Source organism: Ahaetulla prasina, chromosome 4, assembly GCF_028640845.1.
Source record: "Ahaetulla prasina isolate Xishuangbanna chromosome 4, ASM2864084v1, whole genome shotgun sequence".
Lineage (NCBI taxonomy): Eukaryota > Metazoa > Chordata > Lepidosauria > Squamata > Colubridae > Ahaetulla > Ahaetulla prasina.
In genome coordinates this window covers 126684581-126701434 of record NC_080542.1, presented here as the reverse complement: position 1 = coordinate 126701434, position 16854 = coordinate 126684581, and the positions used below count along the sequence as shown (strand labels likewise).

The 16854-nt window shown below is 42.3% G+C and overlaps 1 protein-coding gene across 6 annotated transcripts in view; it reads left to right on the top strand.

Moving 5' to 3' along the window:
- The window catches only part of MPP7 (MAGUK p55 scaffold protein 7), a 98912-nt gene that overhangs the window by 47303 nt on the left and 34755 nt on the right, over window positions 1-16854 (top strand). For 2 of the 6 annotated variants that reach the window (XM_058182209.1, XM_058182208.1), the window contains 2 exons: window positions 1767-1844; window positions 5807-5887. In XM_058182209.1, the coding sequence (XP_058038192.1) occupies window positions 1767-1844; window positions 5807-5887 (159 nt within the window). Of the gene's footprint in view, window positions 1-1766; window positions 1845-5806; window positions 5888-5930; window positions 7043-13771; window positions 13903-16854 lie in introns of those variants that run through there. The other 4 variants (XM_058182210.1, XM_058182207.1, XM_058182211.1 and 1 more) reach the window with 3 other exon arrangements.

The following is a 16854-nucleotide window of genomic DNA, read 5'->3' as shown; positions in this document are numbered from 1 at the left end:
TATCATCTTGTTTTGAATTGTATTAAGTCTTTAATTCTAGAAACGTGTCATTTAGAATGGTTCTTATTCTGCCTTGATAACTAAGATAAATTATAGACAGCTACATTTTATCTATCTTGAAAATGTTTTTGTTACCATCTAATATACTAAGTAAAGAGTGTTTACCAAAAAAACATATAGATGAAGTAGCTAATAAACTGAGAGAATAAGAGAAAATACTAATAATAATTTAAAAAATTATTTTATTATTTTATCTTCTGTTAGAGAACCAGATGCAAAAATATGTATTTCTACTGGCAGTGTATAGAAAAATTGAAAGCTTACCCAATAAATAGCGAGCTTTCTTTATGTGAACCAATTTCATTGTACTTAGGTTGTGCATGTACAATAAAAGTTATGTAAATAAGCAATTTGCTTATTGAAATGTTAGCAATCTATCACTTTCTTTTCTTGATTATTTTTTTAAAAATGTTGCAAAATGTTCTAGCATGGAAGAAACATTTAATGCAAAATGGAATGCTTGCAAAATCATTGTGACAGAATGTCTAAATTTTATAATCAGACTGTAAACAGTCATTACTTGATTGTGTTGAAATGAGGAAATACTAATGTTAGTTTATTTAGATGCAGGGATATGTTGTATGTTTAAATGACTTGATATTTTATATGTTTTAAAAGATTCAAAGAAATGACCTGTTTACATCTTCTTACAAATGTATTTTATTCCATAGCTTGTCGAAAAACGTGTAATTGTATGTACAGGGGATCAAAACAGATGGTTGTGACATGGCTATTAACATCTAAGAAACATTATATCTAAGTATACTTTGTTGAATAAATATTAGGAAAACAATGTAGCTTGTTGCTTGTTTATATTGGTAACTTCAGAAGTATTGGTGGTAAAGTATAGATAGCATATTATGTATTTTTGTGTTAAGAAGAATTATATCTAAATCATAAGTAAGGTGTAAGAAAATATGTGAGGACAGATAAAGAATTATGAATGTAGGTTGACTGTTTATTAGTCTACAAAGATTATTTTTCCCCCATTTGATCTCATAATTTCATCACTTCACCAAAAGGTTATGATGAATAATATCTACATGTTCAGGATTAAATGCTTCCATAAAATGGGAAGGTTTTTTTTTTGCAGTTGTTTAACTAGCCAGTGTACTGTGTTTCCCCGAAAATAAGAACTTGTCTTATTTTTGTTTTTTTTGGACAAGGTCTTATTTTCGGGGGGATGTCATCCACTGACTCACCTCACTTGCCTGCGTCACCCCCAGCCTCCTTTTCACTGTCAGAATTTCTTCAGTTTCGGATAGTTGCAGCCAGGCCTCGCACACCTTGGCTGATTTCTTCTGCAGCCAGCAAGTGTTTCCTGAAGGCCTCTCTATCCGATAACAGAGCTCTGGATCAATCCGGAGCTCCGTTATTGGCTACTGAGGCCTTCAGGAAAGCCTTGCTGGCTGCAGCAAAAGAAATGGGCCAAGGTGTGCAAGGCCTGGCTGCAACTATCCGAAGGTAAATAGTAGGGCAGCTTCACTCCCGCCTCCCCATCCTAGCTTAATTTTTACCTGTGCATCCTGGAGTGGGCAGGGTCTTAATTAGGGCTTATTTTGTGGGGGGTAGGGCTTATATTGGGCAACATGTAAAAATCAAGTTGATCTTGCTTTCTGAGTAGATCGTATTTTCAGGGAAACACGGTATATCTACAAAATATATTTCTGCTACTAACTAAACCTTTTTGTTCCATTATTTCCTAGATTCATGAGAAATTGCATCACTATGAAAAACACAGCCCTGTGCCCATGTTACACGGTGCATCAGCTTTGGCAGATGATGTAAGTATGTACAAAATGTCTATTAACATTATAGATTTTAAAGACTGAAAGCAGTGGATACAATAAACATATGAAGTACATCATCTGAGAAGAATAGAGAACACTTTCCAAAGAACTATGATCATAATATTTATCATCTTGTTTTGAATTGTATTAAGTCTTTAATTCTAGAAACGTGTCATTTAGAATGGTTCTTATTCTGCCTTGATAACTAAGATAAATTGTAGACAGCTACATTTTATCTATCTTGAAAATGTTTTTGTTACCATCTAATATACTAAGTAAAGAGTGTTTACCAAAAAAAACATATAGATGAAGTAGCTAATAAACTGAGAGAATAAGAGAAAATACTAATAATAATTTAAAAAATTATTTTATTATTTTATCTTCTGTTAGAGAACCAGATGCAAAAATATGTATTTCTACTGGCAGTGTATAGAAAAATTGAAAGCTTACCCAATAAATAGCGAGCTTTCTTTATGTGAACCAATCTCATTGTACTTAGGTTGTGCATGTACAATAAAAATTTGAAATATATTGAAATTGCTTTCATAATTAAAAATGAAATTATGCCAAATGGCATGTTATTTAATTTATTGTTACTATAACTTTAAAGTAATTTATCAAAAATTACAATTAAGAAAATAAAAACTAGTACAAATTAAAAAATAAAGGAATTGGCACACAAAATGGTGCAGAAAATAAAAATAGAAAACATACGAATATAGTAAAGAAAAAGAAATGAAATATATAAATAAATACTTCATCTTCATCAATTTTTGTAATTTTATCTCCTTTTCTTAAAATTCAACAAATGATCTCTTCTTTCCATATCCCATCTATAAACAAATCCTTAAAACTTCATTGTTCAATCCATATCAGCTAAAGTCCATTAAGGTTTAGCAGATATAATAACATATCAGTTTTAACCTTGATCAAATAAACCCAACTTTATATTCCTTTTTAACAATCTTGATCTTTAATCCTTCCAAATAATGTGCTAGAACTTGATTTCTTTTCATTTTTTTGGTCCCTTCTCACAAAATTCTTAAAAGTTTTATGTCTCTTTGTGAATCCAATATAATAATCTAATACAAGAATGTTATTCAGATCACTCTCTTAGTAATTTGTGTATCCATTTTAACTACTAAAACATCAAGTGATTTTATTTGTATATCCTTGTAGCATCTATTTCCGTATCATTCTGGTATCCTGTTATTTTTAAGTTCACTTTCAGATCAATTTCAGTTTTATCCAGTAAAAATTGTTCCTCTTCAATAACATACTTAAACAAAATATAATTATAATGGCAGACACCCGCAAAATTAACTTCTTGGTCCATTGTTGAAAAATACCTTTCAATATGCCTATTGTAAAATATTTTGCTCCATCCTGAATTAGCAAGTCAAATTTAACTGTTCTTCTATTTTAATTATAATTCCTTCTGGTTCTCTCTTGTATCCAATTTTCAAAGCTCCATTTTATAATTTTTAAAAAAAGAATTCAAAATAAAAGTATTTTTCACATGAAAGATTCTGATAAATAATTCAAAAATCATTTTTCCAATTCCATTTATAATTTTCCAAAAGCAAAGATCTAATCACTCTTTTGCTGTTGATCCAAAAGGGTTTTTTTTAGTTCTTGTATTTAACTTCTTTCACAAAGGATTGAAGGAAACTCAGTATTGTAAATCTTATCAATCCTACGGTTCCTAATAGCTGAAAAGCAGTGGACAATCAATTTTTGAAAATTGTCTGAAAATTAAATATCGGTAATTCTTGACTAAGGATTGGGTGTTTAATGACTGTTTGAACTTAACAATGGCTCAGAAAGGGTACTTTACAGTCCATAAAGCATTTCCAGCTATTATAAAATGCCAGGCCTCTCCCCAGCTCACATGATTGTGATCTATGTGCTTGGCAACCTATTTACACAACCAGTTGCCAAGTGCCTTATGATCATGCGATCACAATTTGCAATCTTTTTTGCTGACTTCTTTAAAAAGTCAATGGGAAAACTGTCAGGGAAAGTTTCAGGGTTTCGAGGTATTGTTCCCTGCCTCCCCTACCCTGCACAGGGGGTGCGGAAATCCTTTATCTGGCTCCAGAAATGAAGTTCAGATCTTCAAGAGTGCAGGAATTTATTTTCCCCACCTCATTCATGCGTGGAAGGGAAATCCTAGGCTGAACTAGAAAAATGAAATGGGAATCCTGAAAATCCAAGCTCCATTTCTGTGCCATACCACAAGAGTTTCCTTCTGCTCACGGTGGGAACTTCCTGTCCTCTTTTTTTTAAATTCACATTTATATCCCACCCTTCTCCGAAGACTCAGGGCGGCTTACACTATGTTAGCAATACGGTTTGCTTCATGCACTTAACCTATGAGGTCACTTTAAGACTTGGAGAGCCAGGATTTTAGCTATGGAAGAAAAAAATCACATGGCATCTCACTGAAACAACCGCCTTGCCACTGACAAAGATGCCAATCCTAATTGTGATCATAAATTGAGGTTTACCTATGTGCAAACCCAATATCATTTTAGATATGCCAACCATGGTTCGAGCAAGGTTTCTTCATCTCCCAGTGAGTAAATCCATCAGAGACTACTGTCTAGAAGTCTTTGTGAGGAGCTACTGTCTGGAGCAGGGGTCTCCAACCTTGGCAACTTTAAGCCTGGAGGACTTCAACTCCCAGAATCTCCCAGCCAGCAAAACTGGGTGGGGAATTCTTGGAGTTGAAGTCCTCCAGGCTTAAAGTTGCCAAGGTTGAGACCCCTGGTCTGGAGCACTTGTGGGTCACTTCTTTGTCTGGAGAGGAATTATAAAGAGCCAGTCTGCTTTCTAAATCTTCATACCAATCTGTTTGTTAGCTCTGGTTTTAGCAGGATTGTCTTCAATTTACCATTTCTTCCCTGGTGTTTCGTAGAATTTTTATTAATAAAAATCAACCCTGTATTTTCTGATTGTGTGCATAGTTGTGTGAGTTATGACAAAACACGAGATGCTGGTAGAAAAATTAAACTGATTTTAAGAAAAAATACATGTATCTAATGACAATTTTTGATCCAGTGCTGTATTTTTAGTGTAGACCGACACTTTCATGTATTTTTTAAAAAACATGTCTAAATAAAAGGGGGTGGGAAAGGTGTGAAAATTACCTTTGTGTTTTTACAGATTCATAATGGTTGGACTGGATGATTCTAGAATACTATCTCCTATTATCATGAATTTGCAAAAATAAGTTCTTTTCTATAGCATCTGTATTGTTATATAACAAAAATGCAGTCATTACTCTATGAAGTTAGAGCTTCTTGCTGTATTATCTAGAAAACTGCTTTGGATTATACTCTGACATAGTTGAGTTCATTTTCAAAGACCGTTCAGGCTTTAGAATGCTGGTGATTTGACTCTTAGCTACATTTCTGTGATTCACTTGTCATATACTAAACAAGACATTTGCTTCTTGTATGCAAACATCATAAAATCTGGAGTGGTAACAAAACAGAAGCACCATGATTCTGCATTCCAGCTCTAAACAAAAAAGCTACTGTGGGTTTTTTGGAAGCAGTGTATATTTCATCTCTTCACTCACAAGCTAGTTTTTATAGACAGCTATAAGTTTGATCCAGCCATTTTTACAAGCAGTGCTTTGTTTGCATGCAAAGGACCATTCACTTAGATGAGTGTTCTGGGATTTGCTCTTATTGCTATAAATCAGAATGTGATCTGGGTGCTGCTGCCAGAAATGGTAAACTTAAGTCAAATTCAGTTGAAAGACTTGCCCAGAATATAGTGCAAAGGACAGAAAATGAAGAGCAGTGATTGATTATCTGTTTTCCTTCATGCTAAAGCTACTTGAAAGTAATAAATTTGAACAAAACTGATGTTGGGTTGTCATCAACACATTGAATAAAACAATGCATTGGCTAATGTTCTTTGGGTTGTTTTAATTTCCTTCACAGCTGGCTGAAGAGCTGCAGAATAAACCACTAAACAACGAGATCAGAGAGCTCTTGCAGCTGCTGTCCAAACCCAGTCTCAAGGTAAGGGTGTGTGGTTTGTACCTGTTAACCTGCAGAATTGCTCACTTCTCAGTTTTCAAAGTATGGTGACATTTCTATGAACATTCTTTGTCCATGTGTACATGCAGAATTGCTAGAATAAAATGCTAAAGGCAGTTAGAGAAAAAGATCTATAATATAGCACATTGTTTGATTGTATTTTAATGATATATTTTATATCTTATACCATACAGAAAGATTAAAAAGTAATAAAGTATTAAACATAAATATAAATATTTATAGCTAAAAATTCATTTCATTGCTACCATCCAAAATCCTTATACGAAAGACTGTCTTTATTGCTATTAAGCCAAATCTTACTACATTCTTAGAGTAATATCAACTTTGGACAGGATCTCAGAGGTAATCTACTTCAAGCGGTTGTTCAATGTAGGATCTGCTAAAGCAGTTTGGACAAATGGCTGTCCATTTGCGCAGATCTTACTGTGGTGCAAGACACATCCAAAGAATTTACTAAAACAACTGGAGAGAATCCAGTCAGTTTATTCAATCTTGTAAGTCATTCAACTGTCTTATAGCAAGGGACCTCAGAGTCAAGTTAACATAAGTATGTATATATGTAAATCTGTTACACACATAAATGCTTTCATTGAATCTTCATTTCTTCCTTCACCCTGGTTTGTAAATGTGAAAATGACCATTGCAGTTCACATTCGAATATTGGGCTCTCATGTTGCATAAGCCATAATGTCATTTGTTTTGGCATATCAGTTTGGGTAGATCTGCCCAAATGAAAAGTAAACAGTATATGAACCTTGCCAGTTGTAATATATTAAATAAAACAAGGATAAATAAACCATGGTTTATTATGTGTTAATCCAATTATTGCGTTGGATCTCAATTCACTCTTACTACCTTCTCACTGGTTTTCATTTCAACAAGAGCTAAATTCAGTTTGTAATAAACAAATTTTGTCTGCATTCAGCTATGCTATCACTCTCAGGTAAACAAATTTATCTGGGCTTACTGTAGAAGCTAGACTACTAGGGTACAGTTCCATCTACTAGGAGACCTCTAGGAATTACAAGGATTATTGGCTGCACTTGGAAATGACAAAGTCATATTTCCATATTTAATATTGCTGCCAAGAAAATGATCAGAATATGTCCATTCTCCAGCAGGGCGGGACCAGCAGCCAGGCATGGGAGTGACTCGGTCTGTATCCAATGGGATCGAGTCTGCTAGTTGAAAAGCACCTCCTCCTCCTGGTGCCTTTCAGCTTTCAGACTCGATCTGATTGGGAACAGACGCACTTCGGAGCTGCTTCCCTTTGAATTCTTCCCAAAGTAAGCTTTTCTTAAGTAATTAGGAGGGCGATTCAGCCCTATTTATTCCTTCCCAGCTGCTGGTATAGGGGTTGAGGCTCCCATTGTAGGTGAGCTCTCCCCCTCCCCAGCGAGAAAGGGCGATTCAGCCCGATACTGCTGGGGACAGCATAAGAAGCTGCTGGAAGAACGGGGAGGCTGATAGGTCTCATTTACACCTCCCCGTGGCTGGCAAATTCGGCGGGTGCCGGAATTAAAACACAGCCCGCGGTCGGGCTTAATTAAAATTAAATTTGGGCGCTCCGGGCTTCATTCCCGATCGCCCCGGCCTACCCATAAAAGGGTCTAGGCCGGCCAGCCTGCCCCTGCCTGGGCTCTGGGGCGTCTTTAATCAGGCCATTGATGGGCCTATTTTCCAGTCACCGGATCTTCGTGGGCGCTCCCGGGCTTCATTCCCGATCGCTCGGTGACTCAGCAGAGCCTCTGCATCGATCTTCGACTGGCTCTCTGGCTACCCACTGAGGCCTTCAGTCTGTGAGTATGATTACCTTCTTAGCCACCTCCGGTTTTTACTAGCCACGTGGCAAAATACCTAGTAGGCCCTAGAGAATGGAAAAATTTCCCCACTGTATTTTTATTTAAATGGTAATTAATTTATAATTTGTCCTAGGTCATTTTTGTAATAGGCCTTGGCTTGGGCCTCTAAAGGCTCATAGGCTTCGCATCCAGGCCTTGTCCACGTGGGGTTTGAGGCCTAACTATCGGTTAGGCCTTTCAAGATGGCCGCCGTTCCTCCAGTCCGGCCTAGTAAAAGGAAGCAACATCAGACCAGTCCAATCCCAGGGCCTAGTGCTTCGAGCTCTCATGCACCCACAAGGTCAGAGACACTTCAATCCTCCATTTCCAAGCCCCAAAAGGCTATTTCTAAGACTTCTGAAAAGAAGGCCCTACAACGCCAGAAGGCTATGGATCGGGCCATTGCTAGGGCAGTGAGGGAATCTGCTGATACTATACAGGAACAGCCTCCTGTGCAGTCTCCTGGGGCTCCATTAACTTTATCTCCTGATATATCTGTAGACTCATCCCAACCTCTGCCCACTTCTGATTTATTCTGTCCTATTTCTGTATCTGAAATGGAGGTTTTACCTGCAGCCCCGCCAGTACTTGAGTCAGCAGAGGTTCCTTCTAGGGCAACTATTCCGATGGGGCCTGTGAGTCACCAGGTAGCTGCCCCAGCGGCTAATGACCCTGCAGTTATGGCAGAAATGATTGCAGCTGCTGTTCAGAGGGGTATTGCTGCTTCCAGGCAGGCAAGAACCCATTCATGGGTTTCAGAATATGTAGCATCCCAAACTAGTCACGATTTGGTGCAGGACTACTCCACACCTCAAGCTGAAGATTTCCAGGCTCATTCTCCATCTCGGGCCTCACTGGGGGATGAAGGGGACCTTAGGGATGAGAACCTCTCTGAGGATGAGGATTTGGTCCCAGACCAACCCTCCTTTGTGGGTCTCTTCAACCCACAACTATTTCGGTCTTTGTTACACAAAGCCAAGGTCACTACCCGGCTGGGAGTGACCCGACCGGCCCCAATTCCCACCTCGGAGACCTCTAATCCACCCATGGACTTGTTTTCAGTTCCGGTGGTCGAGTCAGAAGAGGTGCCTGCCCCCAAACTCTTTGTGGAAGTAGTCGATAGGCAATGGAATACTCCTATAACTGGTCCTAATCCTAATGCCTTGGACCGTCGCTTGTACAATTTGGAACCTAACTTCTTTAAATTACTGCAAATCCCCACAGTTGATGCCCCAGTAGTTGCATTAGCAGGACCATCTGTGGTCACAGGACCTCCAGAGGAAACCCTTCGCCCGGAAGATAAACGTGCCGAACAAACACTGATTAAAAGTCATCAGGCGGCTGCCTGGGCCGTTAGGGCCTCTTCCTCGGCCTCTTTCTTTAATAGGGCGGCCCTTTTATGGTTAAAGCAGTTGCGTGACCGTTTACCAGTCACTGACTCCCGGTCACATCAGGACTTAAACAAGATTATAGCTGCCATCGAATACTCAGCCGATGCTACCCTAAATGCTTCTCGATTTGCTGCCAAATTGATTGGTTCCACAGTATCCTCACGCTGCCTTCTCTGGCTCAGGCGTTGGCAAGTCGACGCCAAAAACAAATGGAGGTTGGCCTCAGCCCCTTATTCGGGGACCTCACTCTTTGGAGCAGCCTTGGATCCTTTACTTATAGAGACCAAGGACAAGCGCAAGATCCTTCCAAGCATGTCCCGCCGTTCAGACTCCAGGCCAACCCCATATTTTCGTCCCTTCAGGGCGGCTGATTCTAACTTTGGAAACTCCAGAACCCAAAGACCCTTCTCCCCTAGACAGGATAGGCAGAATAGACAGGCAGGTCAAGGTCAGAGGGGTTCCTTCAAGCGGCCCTTTCGGGGGGGGGAGAGGTCGTCCATTCAGACGCTCACGTTGACTGCTTGCCCGTCCCTCCCATTGGGGGCAGACTGGCGCTCTTCGCCAGCCAATGGGAGGAGTCCACCACGGACTCCTGGGTCAGGGAGACAATCAGGTTCGGTCTCTCCCTGGAATTCCTCTCCACCCCCCCCCCCCGGGTCATTTCGTCAGGTGCCCGTTATCTTGCGACCCGACGAAACGGCTGCTCGTGGCATCGGCCATAAAACATCTTCTCTCAATTCAGGCCATCCAAACGGTGCCACGAGACCAGCACGGTCAGGGGTTTTACTCCCGACTGTTCATAGTCCCAAAGCCCTCGGGGGGATGGAGAGCAATCCTCGACCTGAAGGCTCTGAACCGCCACATAGTCTACAGGCGGTTCAAGATGCAGTCACTCCAGTCCATCTTGGAGAGCATCAGGGAGGGGGACTTCCTCACGTCAGTAGACCTGACGGAGGCATACTTACATGTCCCTATCCTTCCGGCTCACAGACGATTCCTCCGCTTCTGCCACGGGGGTCTCCATTACCAATATTGTGCCCTTCCATTCGGGCTCTCCTCGGCCCCCAGGGTCTTCTCAAAGCTAATGGCCGCTCTCACAGCGCGGTTTCCGGCTATTTCAATCAGAATCCAAGCTTATCTGGACGATCTCCTTATCCAATCTCGAACAGAGACCCTGGCGGCAGCGGATTTGTCCACAACCATTCAGGTTCTAGAAGCCCACGGCTTCTCGATCAACAAGGCCAAAAGTCACTTACATCCTACGAATCGAATCCAACACTTAGGGGCCATCATAGACACGATCGAGGGCCGGGTCTATCTGTCACAGGAGCGTCTCACCAATTTACAGAACCTAGTCAGGAGGGTAACCAAGAGACGTCTTATTCCTTTAAAGACCCTTTCCCAACTCTTGGGGAAACTGGTCTCCTGCATCGGCATTGTACCTTGGGCTCGTCTCCACTGCAGGACACTGCAGTGGTTTCTACTCCTATCAAAGCCACCCACAGCTCCGCCACCAATCCTTGTCCATCTTCCACAACAAGTCAGGCACTCCCTTCTATGGTGGATCTCCCCAGCCCTGTCAAAGGGCAGAGAGTTCAGGGAACCCCAACGCCTAATCTTGACAACAGATGCCAGTCTTCACGGCTGGGGCGCCCATCTGGGGTCGAACATGGCTCAGGGTCAGTGATCCCCAGGGGACCTGACCCACAACATAAACTGGTTAGAACTCAGGGCCATTCATCTGGCCTTACTATCGTTCCAGGACATTGTTCTCAATCAAGACATTCTAATATTAACGGACAATGTGGCGCAAAGGCTCATGTGAACCGCCTGGGGGGAACCCACTCTCAGCCTCTCTTGCAAGAGGCAGTGCAACTGGGTCTCTGGGCGGAGGCTCACCTGAGGTCCATACGGGCCTCTCATATATCAGGGGTGGCAAACACACAGGCCGACTGGCTCAGCCGAGTCTCAGGCGACTGAATCCGGATATGTTCCTCGAGATCACACTCCGCTTCGGGAACCCGCTGGTAGACCTCTTTGCCACTCGAGACAATCGTCAACTGGATCGGTTCTTCTCAAGGTACCCAGTCCAGGGGCGGAGGCATACTTACATGTCCCTATCCTTCCGGCTCACAGACGATTCCTCCGCTTCTGCCACGGGGTCTCCATTACCAATATTGTGCCCTTCCATTCGGGCCTCTTCCTCGGCCTCTTTCTTTAATAGGCGGCCCTTTATGGTTAAAGCAGTTGCGTGACCGTTTACCAGTCACTGACTCGGTCACATCAGGACTTAAACAAGATTATAGCTGCCATCGAATACTCAGCCGATGCTACCCTAAATGCTTCTCGATTTGCTGCCAAATTGATTGGTTCCACAGTATCCTCACGCTGCCTTCTCTGGCTCAGGCGTTGGCAAGTCGACGCCAAAAACAAATGGAGGTTGGCCTCAGCCCCTTATTCGGGGACCTCACTCTTTGGAGCAGCCTTGGATCCTTTACTTATAGAGACCAAGGACAAGCGCAAGATCCTTCCAAGCATGTCCCGCCGTTCAGACTCCAGGCCAACCCCATATTTTCGTCCCTTCAGGGCAGCTGATTCTAACTTTGGAAACTCCAGAACCCAAAGACCCTTCTCCCCTAGACAGGATAGGCAGGATAGACAGGCAGGTCAAGGTCAGAGGGGTTCCTTCAAGCGGCCCTTTCGGGGGGGGGAGAGGTCGTCCATTCAGACGCTCACGTTGACTGCTTGCCCGTCCCTCCCATTGGGGGCAGACTGGCGCTCTTCGCCAGCCAATGGGAGGAGTCCACCACGGACTCCTGGGTCAGGGAGACAATCAGGTTCGGTCTCTCCCTGGAATTCCTCTCCACCCCCCCGGGTCATTTCGTCAGGTGCCCGTTATCTTGCGACCCGACGAAACGGCTGCTCGTGGCATCGGCCATAAAACATCTTCTCTCAATTCAGGCCATCCAAACGGTGCCACGAGACCAGCACGGTCAGGGGTTTTACTCCCGACTGTTCATAGTCCCAAAGCCCTCGGGGGGATGGAGAGCAATCCTCGACCTGAAGGCTCTGAACCGCCACATAGTCTACAGGCGGTTCAAGATGCAGTCACTCCAGTCCATCTTGGAGAGCATCAGGGAGGGGGACTTCCTCACGTCAGTAGACCTGACGGAGGCATACTTACATGTCCCTATCCTTCCGGCTCACAGACGATTCCTCCGCTTCTGCCACGGGGGTCTCCATTACCAATATTGTGCCCTTCCATTCGGGCTCTCCTCGGCCCCCAGGGTCTTCTCAAAGCTAATGGCCGCTCTCACAGCGCGCCTCCGGGCTATTCCAATCAGAATCCAAGCTTATCTGGACGATCTCCTTATCCAATCTCGAACAGAGACCCTGGCGGCAGCGGATTTGTCCACAACCATTCAGGTTCTAGAAGCCCACGGCTTCTCGATCACTATCCTGATCTTCCTTCAACACGGATTGGAACAAGGTCTGGCAGCGAACACGCTTCGACGACAGATATCTGCTCTCTCTTCTATTTTAACTTGCGGTGCTAAACACTCCCTAGCCCACCGGCCCCTCATCCGTCAATTCCTGAGGGGAGCAACCAACCTTTGTCCTCCAGTAGTCCACAGGTATCCATCTTGGGACCTCACGAAGGTTCTAACATCCCTCACCAAGGGCCCCTTTGAACCTTTGCGGGAGTGTGGCCTGCAATATTTGACATATAAGGTGGCCTTTCTAGTAGCCATCACTTCAGCTCGCAGAATTTCTGAACTTGCTGCCCTTTCCACCAGGGCGGATCTCTGCGTTTTTCACTCAGATAGGGTGGTCCTCCGGCTAGATCCTACCTTCCTGCCTAAAGTTAACTCACTATTCCATAGATCACAAGAGCTCATTCTTCCCGACTTTTCTCCAGATCCGGTACACCGGCTGGAAAGGTCCTGGCATACCCTAGATGTCCGGAGAGCCCTCCGTATTTACATCAAACGTACCGCCTCTCTCAGGAGGACGGAGGCTCTCTTTGTGTCCTTTCAACCAACCACCATCGGCCTTAAGGTATCTTCCTCTACCATCGGTAGATGGCTTAAGGCATGCATTGCCAGAGCATATCAGATTCAGGGAATTCCTGTTCCAAGTCGCATCACTGCGCATTCTACTAGAAGCGGCTACTTCAGCTGCGTAATACTCAGGCTCCATTAGAAGAAATCTGCAAAGCAGCCACATGGTCTTCTCCGAATCCATTCATACGCCATTACAAGATCGATTCCTATGCATCTGCTGATGCGGCGTTCGGCCGCAGGGTTCTCCAAAGGGTCCTAGAAGGGGGTTCTAACCCGGACCGGGCGGATCCCTCCCGATAGGACTTGCTTTGGTATGTCCCATGCCTGGCTGCTGGTCCCGCCCTGCTGGAGAATGGACATTGGTCCTACCTGAATGTCCTTTCTCTGTTGGCGGGACCAGCAGCCAGCCCCTCCCTGAACGCCCGGTTTCTGTATTCTATGGAGGTCATTGGGGCTCTCATGGTCATATGCCGGGGGGGGGGGGAGGGCATAATAACATATTCTTGCAGTTCCTGTTTTACAGCTCAGTGCGTCGGTCTGCCGCATCATCCTCGTTCGAAAGCTGGAAGGCACCAGGAGGAGGAGGTGCTTTTCAACTAGCAGACTCGATCCCATTGGATACAGACCGAGTCACTCCCATGCCTGGCTGCTGGTCCCGCCAACAGAGAAAGGACATTCAGGTAGGACCAATGTCCATTTTGTGGTCCTGAATCAAGTTCATTTCAAAAAAGATTTCAACTTTTTCAAATTTATCTGGTAAGTTCTTCCTTGCTAAAACCCATCATGTGGTGGTGATTGTGCCTAGTTTAGAGTGACCTAGTTTGTGGGATTCTTAGCTAATTGTCTTTTGCAGTTTCTGCTGAAGTAGAAGTTTCTGCTTCCAAAATATGTGGATTAAAATAAAAGTTGTGAAAAACGGTAGAAACAGTATGCTTCCTAAATGCAATTTTGTGATGTACATAGGCCAAAAGCATAGCATTCAGATGAATCTTTTGAGGCATTACAATGGTAATGGGATTGGTATGTATCCAAAGGAAAATTGGCATGTGTGTGGCTAATGTAGAAGACGCATCATGCTTTCCTGCATCAGTGTTAATAACAACTGAAGCATTGCTGCCTCGTGCGATTAGCAGTACACTGAATTAATTTTATGTTGTAGGAAAGAAAAAGAGCTCTATTTTTTAGGGTGAAATGTTCCAATTTGGTTCCACTTGGTGTCCTTGGGGAGTACTTCAGGAAAAGCATAGACTTCTTATATCACAATTGTTAGATAGTTGGCAGTCAGGTTGCTCTAAATAAGTTTGAAAATCAGGCAACAAATCTTAAATTTTGAGAATAGCAAAAAGTTTAAAAAAATGAATCAAGCAGGCTTCTTGAAGTTGCTCAGGAAAGAAAACCAGAGCAGTTCAATTCCTTAAAGTAAGGAAAAGAAGAGTTATTTTTAGAGAACAATGGAACGGTGGTTTGGTTTGGTTTTTTTATTTTTCCCTGCTTCAGCAATGTAATTTGGTATCCATGCAAGCTTGTTACCTTCCTGGTTATAGTTGCTTACCCATTTCCAGTAAGTGGTTTAATGAAATAAATTTGAACATAATATAGGTACGTGCTGGACTACTGTCTATCAAGCCAAAATATATTATAAATATGTTTAAAAGTTTCTAAATGAATACTGTACAAGTAGTCCTCATCTTATTGCCACAATTGAGCCCAAAATTTTATGTTGCTAAGTGAGAAATTTGTTAAGTGAGTTTTATCCAATTTTTTTACTTTTCTTGCCACATTTTTTAACTGAATTACTGCAGTTGTTAAATTAGTAACAGGGTTGTTAAGTGAACTTTAACAGAATAACAAGAGTTGGATGGGATCTTGTAGGTCATCTAGTCCAAGCCCCCACCCAAGCAGGAGACCCTACACCATTCTGATATATGACAGTCCAGTCTGTTCTTGCTTGTCAGAAAGTTGCAAAAGAGGATCGTATGACCCCAGGACACTGGCACTGTCATAAATGTGAATCAGTTGTCAAGCATCTGAATGTAAATCACATGACCATGAGGATGCTTCAATGGTCATTACTGTGAAAAATGAGCATAAGTCCCTTTTTTCAGTGCTGTTGTAACTTCAAATAGTCACTAAGTGAACTATTGTAAGTCAAGGACTACCTGTATTCACCTAGGCTGCATGTATGTACCAAGACAAAAAAATATTTCCCTCTCTTTCTATCTATCTATTCATCCATCCATCTGTCGCACTACCATACAAAGTTTATTTTGTTTTATTCCCAGCAATTATTCTTCCTGTTATCCTGTGGTGTTGTTCTGTTTTACTCTCTACTCAATTCTATTTTATTTACTATTCTATAGTCTGTCCAATTATTATAGTACTGTGTTCTAAATAAAAAAATATTCTAATTCTTTTATACAATATCTAATTATTTAAATTATCCAAATCTATTTTTCCTTTGGTCTAATTCTCCTAGTCCTTTCCGCCCACACTGTCCAATAGTTGTGTAACTTCAATACAGGTAGTCCTTGACTTATGAACATAATTGAGCCCAAAATTTCTATTCTCAGGTGAAACATTTGCTAAGTGACTGATGCCCCATTTTACAACCATTCTTACCTCAGTTGTTAAGTGAATCACTGCAGTTGCTGGTTGTTAAGTGAATCTGGCTTCCACATTGACTTTGCTTGTCAAAGGTCATAAAAGGTGATCACACGACCTTGGGACACAGCAACAGTCATAAATATGAACCAGTTGTCAAGCATCTGAATTTTGATCACATGATCTTGGGGATGCTGCAAAAGTTATAACTGTAAACAACAGTCATGAGTCACTTTTTTCAGTGCCGTTGTAACTTTAAATGGTCACTAGATGAACTGTTGTAAGTCGAGAACTGCCTGTAGTCTGGATACTGACTGAAAACTGGTTCTTGGAGTCAGTTATAACATCACCAATCTGATAGTGGCCATAACCCATTTGCCTGCTAGTCAGGAGTGTTGTCTGTTAGGGGAAGGGCCAACTATCTAAATTTCCTGTTACTGTCTCACACACATACAAAACTCTATTTTCTGATTTCGGCTGCCTTTTCGCTATTTATTTCTGTTGCATTTTATTTACCTATCCTTCAGCTCTCTTTCCTTCTGTTTTGTGGACTTGTCAACTTCAAACCGAACCTGGCAGGAGCCATTTTGTGGTTTCTCAGTTGCCACACACTACGGCAATGCTGGAATGCATTTTCACACACAACACAGAACTGTCTCGTGGGAACCAAGGTCATCTCACAGGTGTCGAATGAAGTCAGAGAGTAGTGTCTAAGGAGCCTGCCAATTAACCTAATTGGACAATGTGACCTGTGACACTTGGGCAGGGCATCATTTACTATTTTAATTATACTGAAACTGCAGGGAATATTTAGAGTTGGTTTTACATTTAACTGTGCCAATATGACGTGCCAGTAAGTTCTTTGAGAGAGATCTCAGTCTCAGAATTCTGATCTGCTTGGGGTTCGTTAGTGGGAACTTTGACACATGTCTTTTCTATGGGTGTTCTTCACATAGTTTTTGTTCATTTGCTGAACAATGGCTTCAACTACTGCTCTTCCTTCTCACCCCATCCCTCCTGGAATCTTGCTG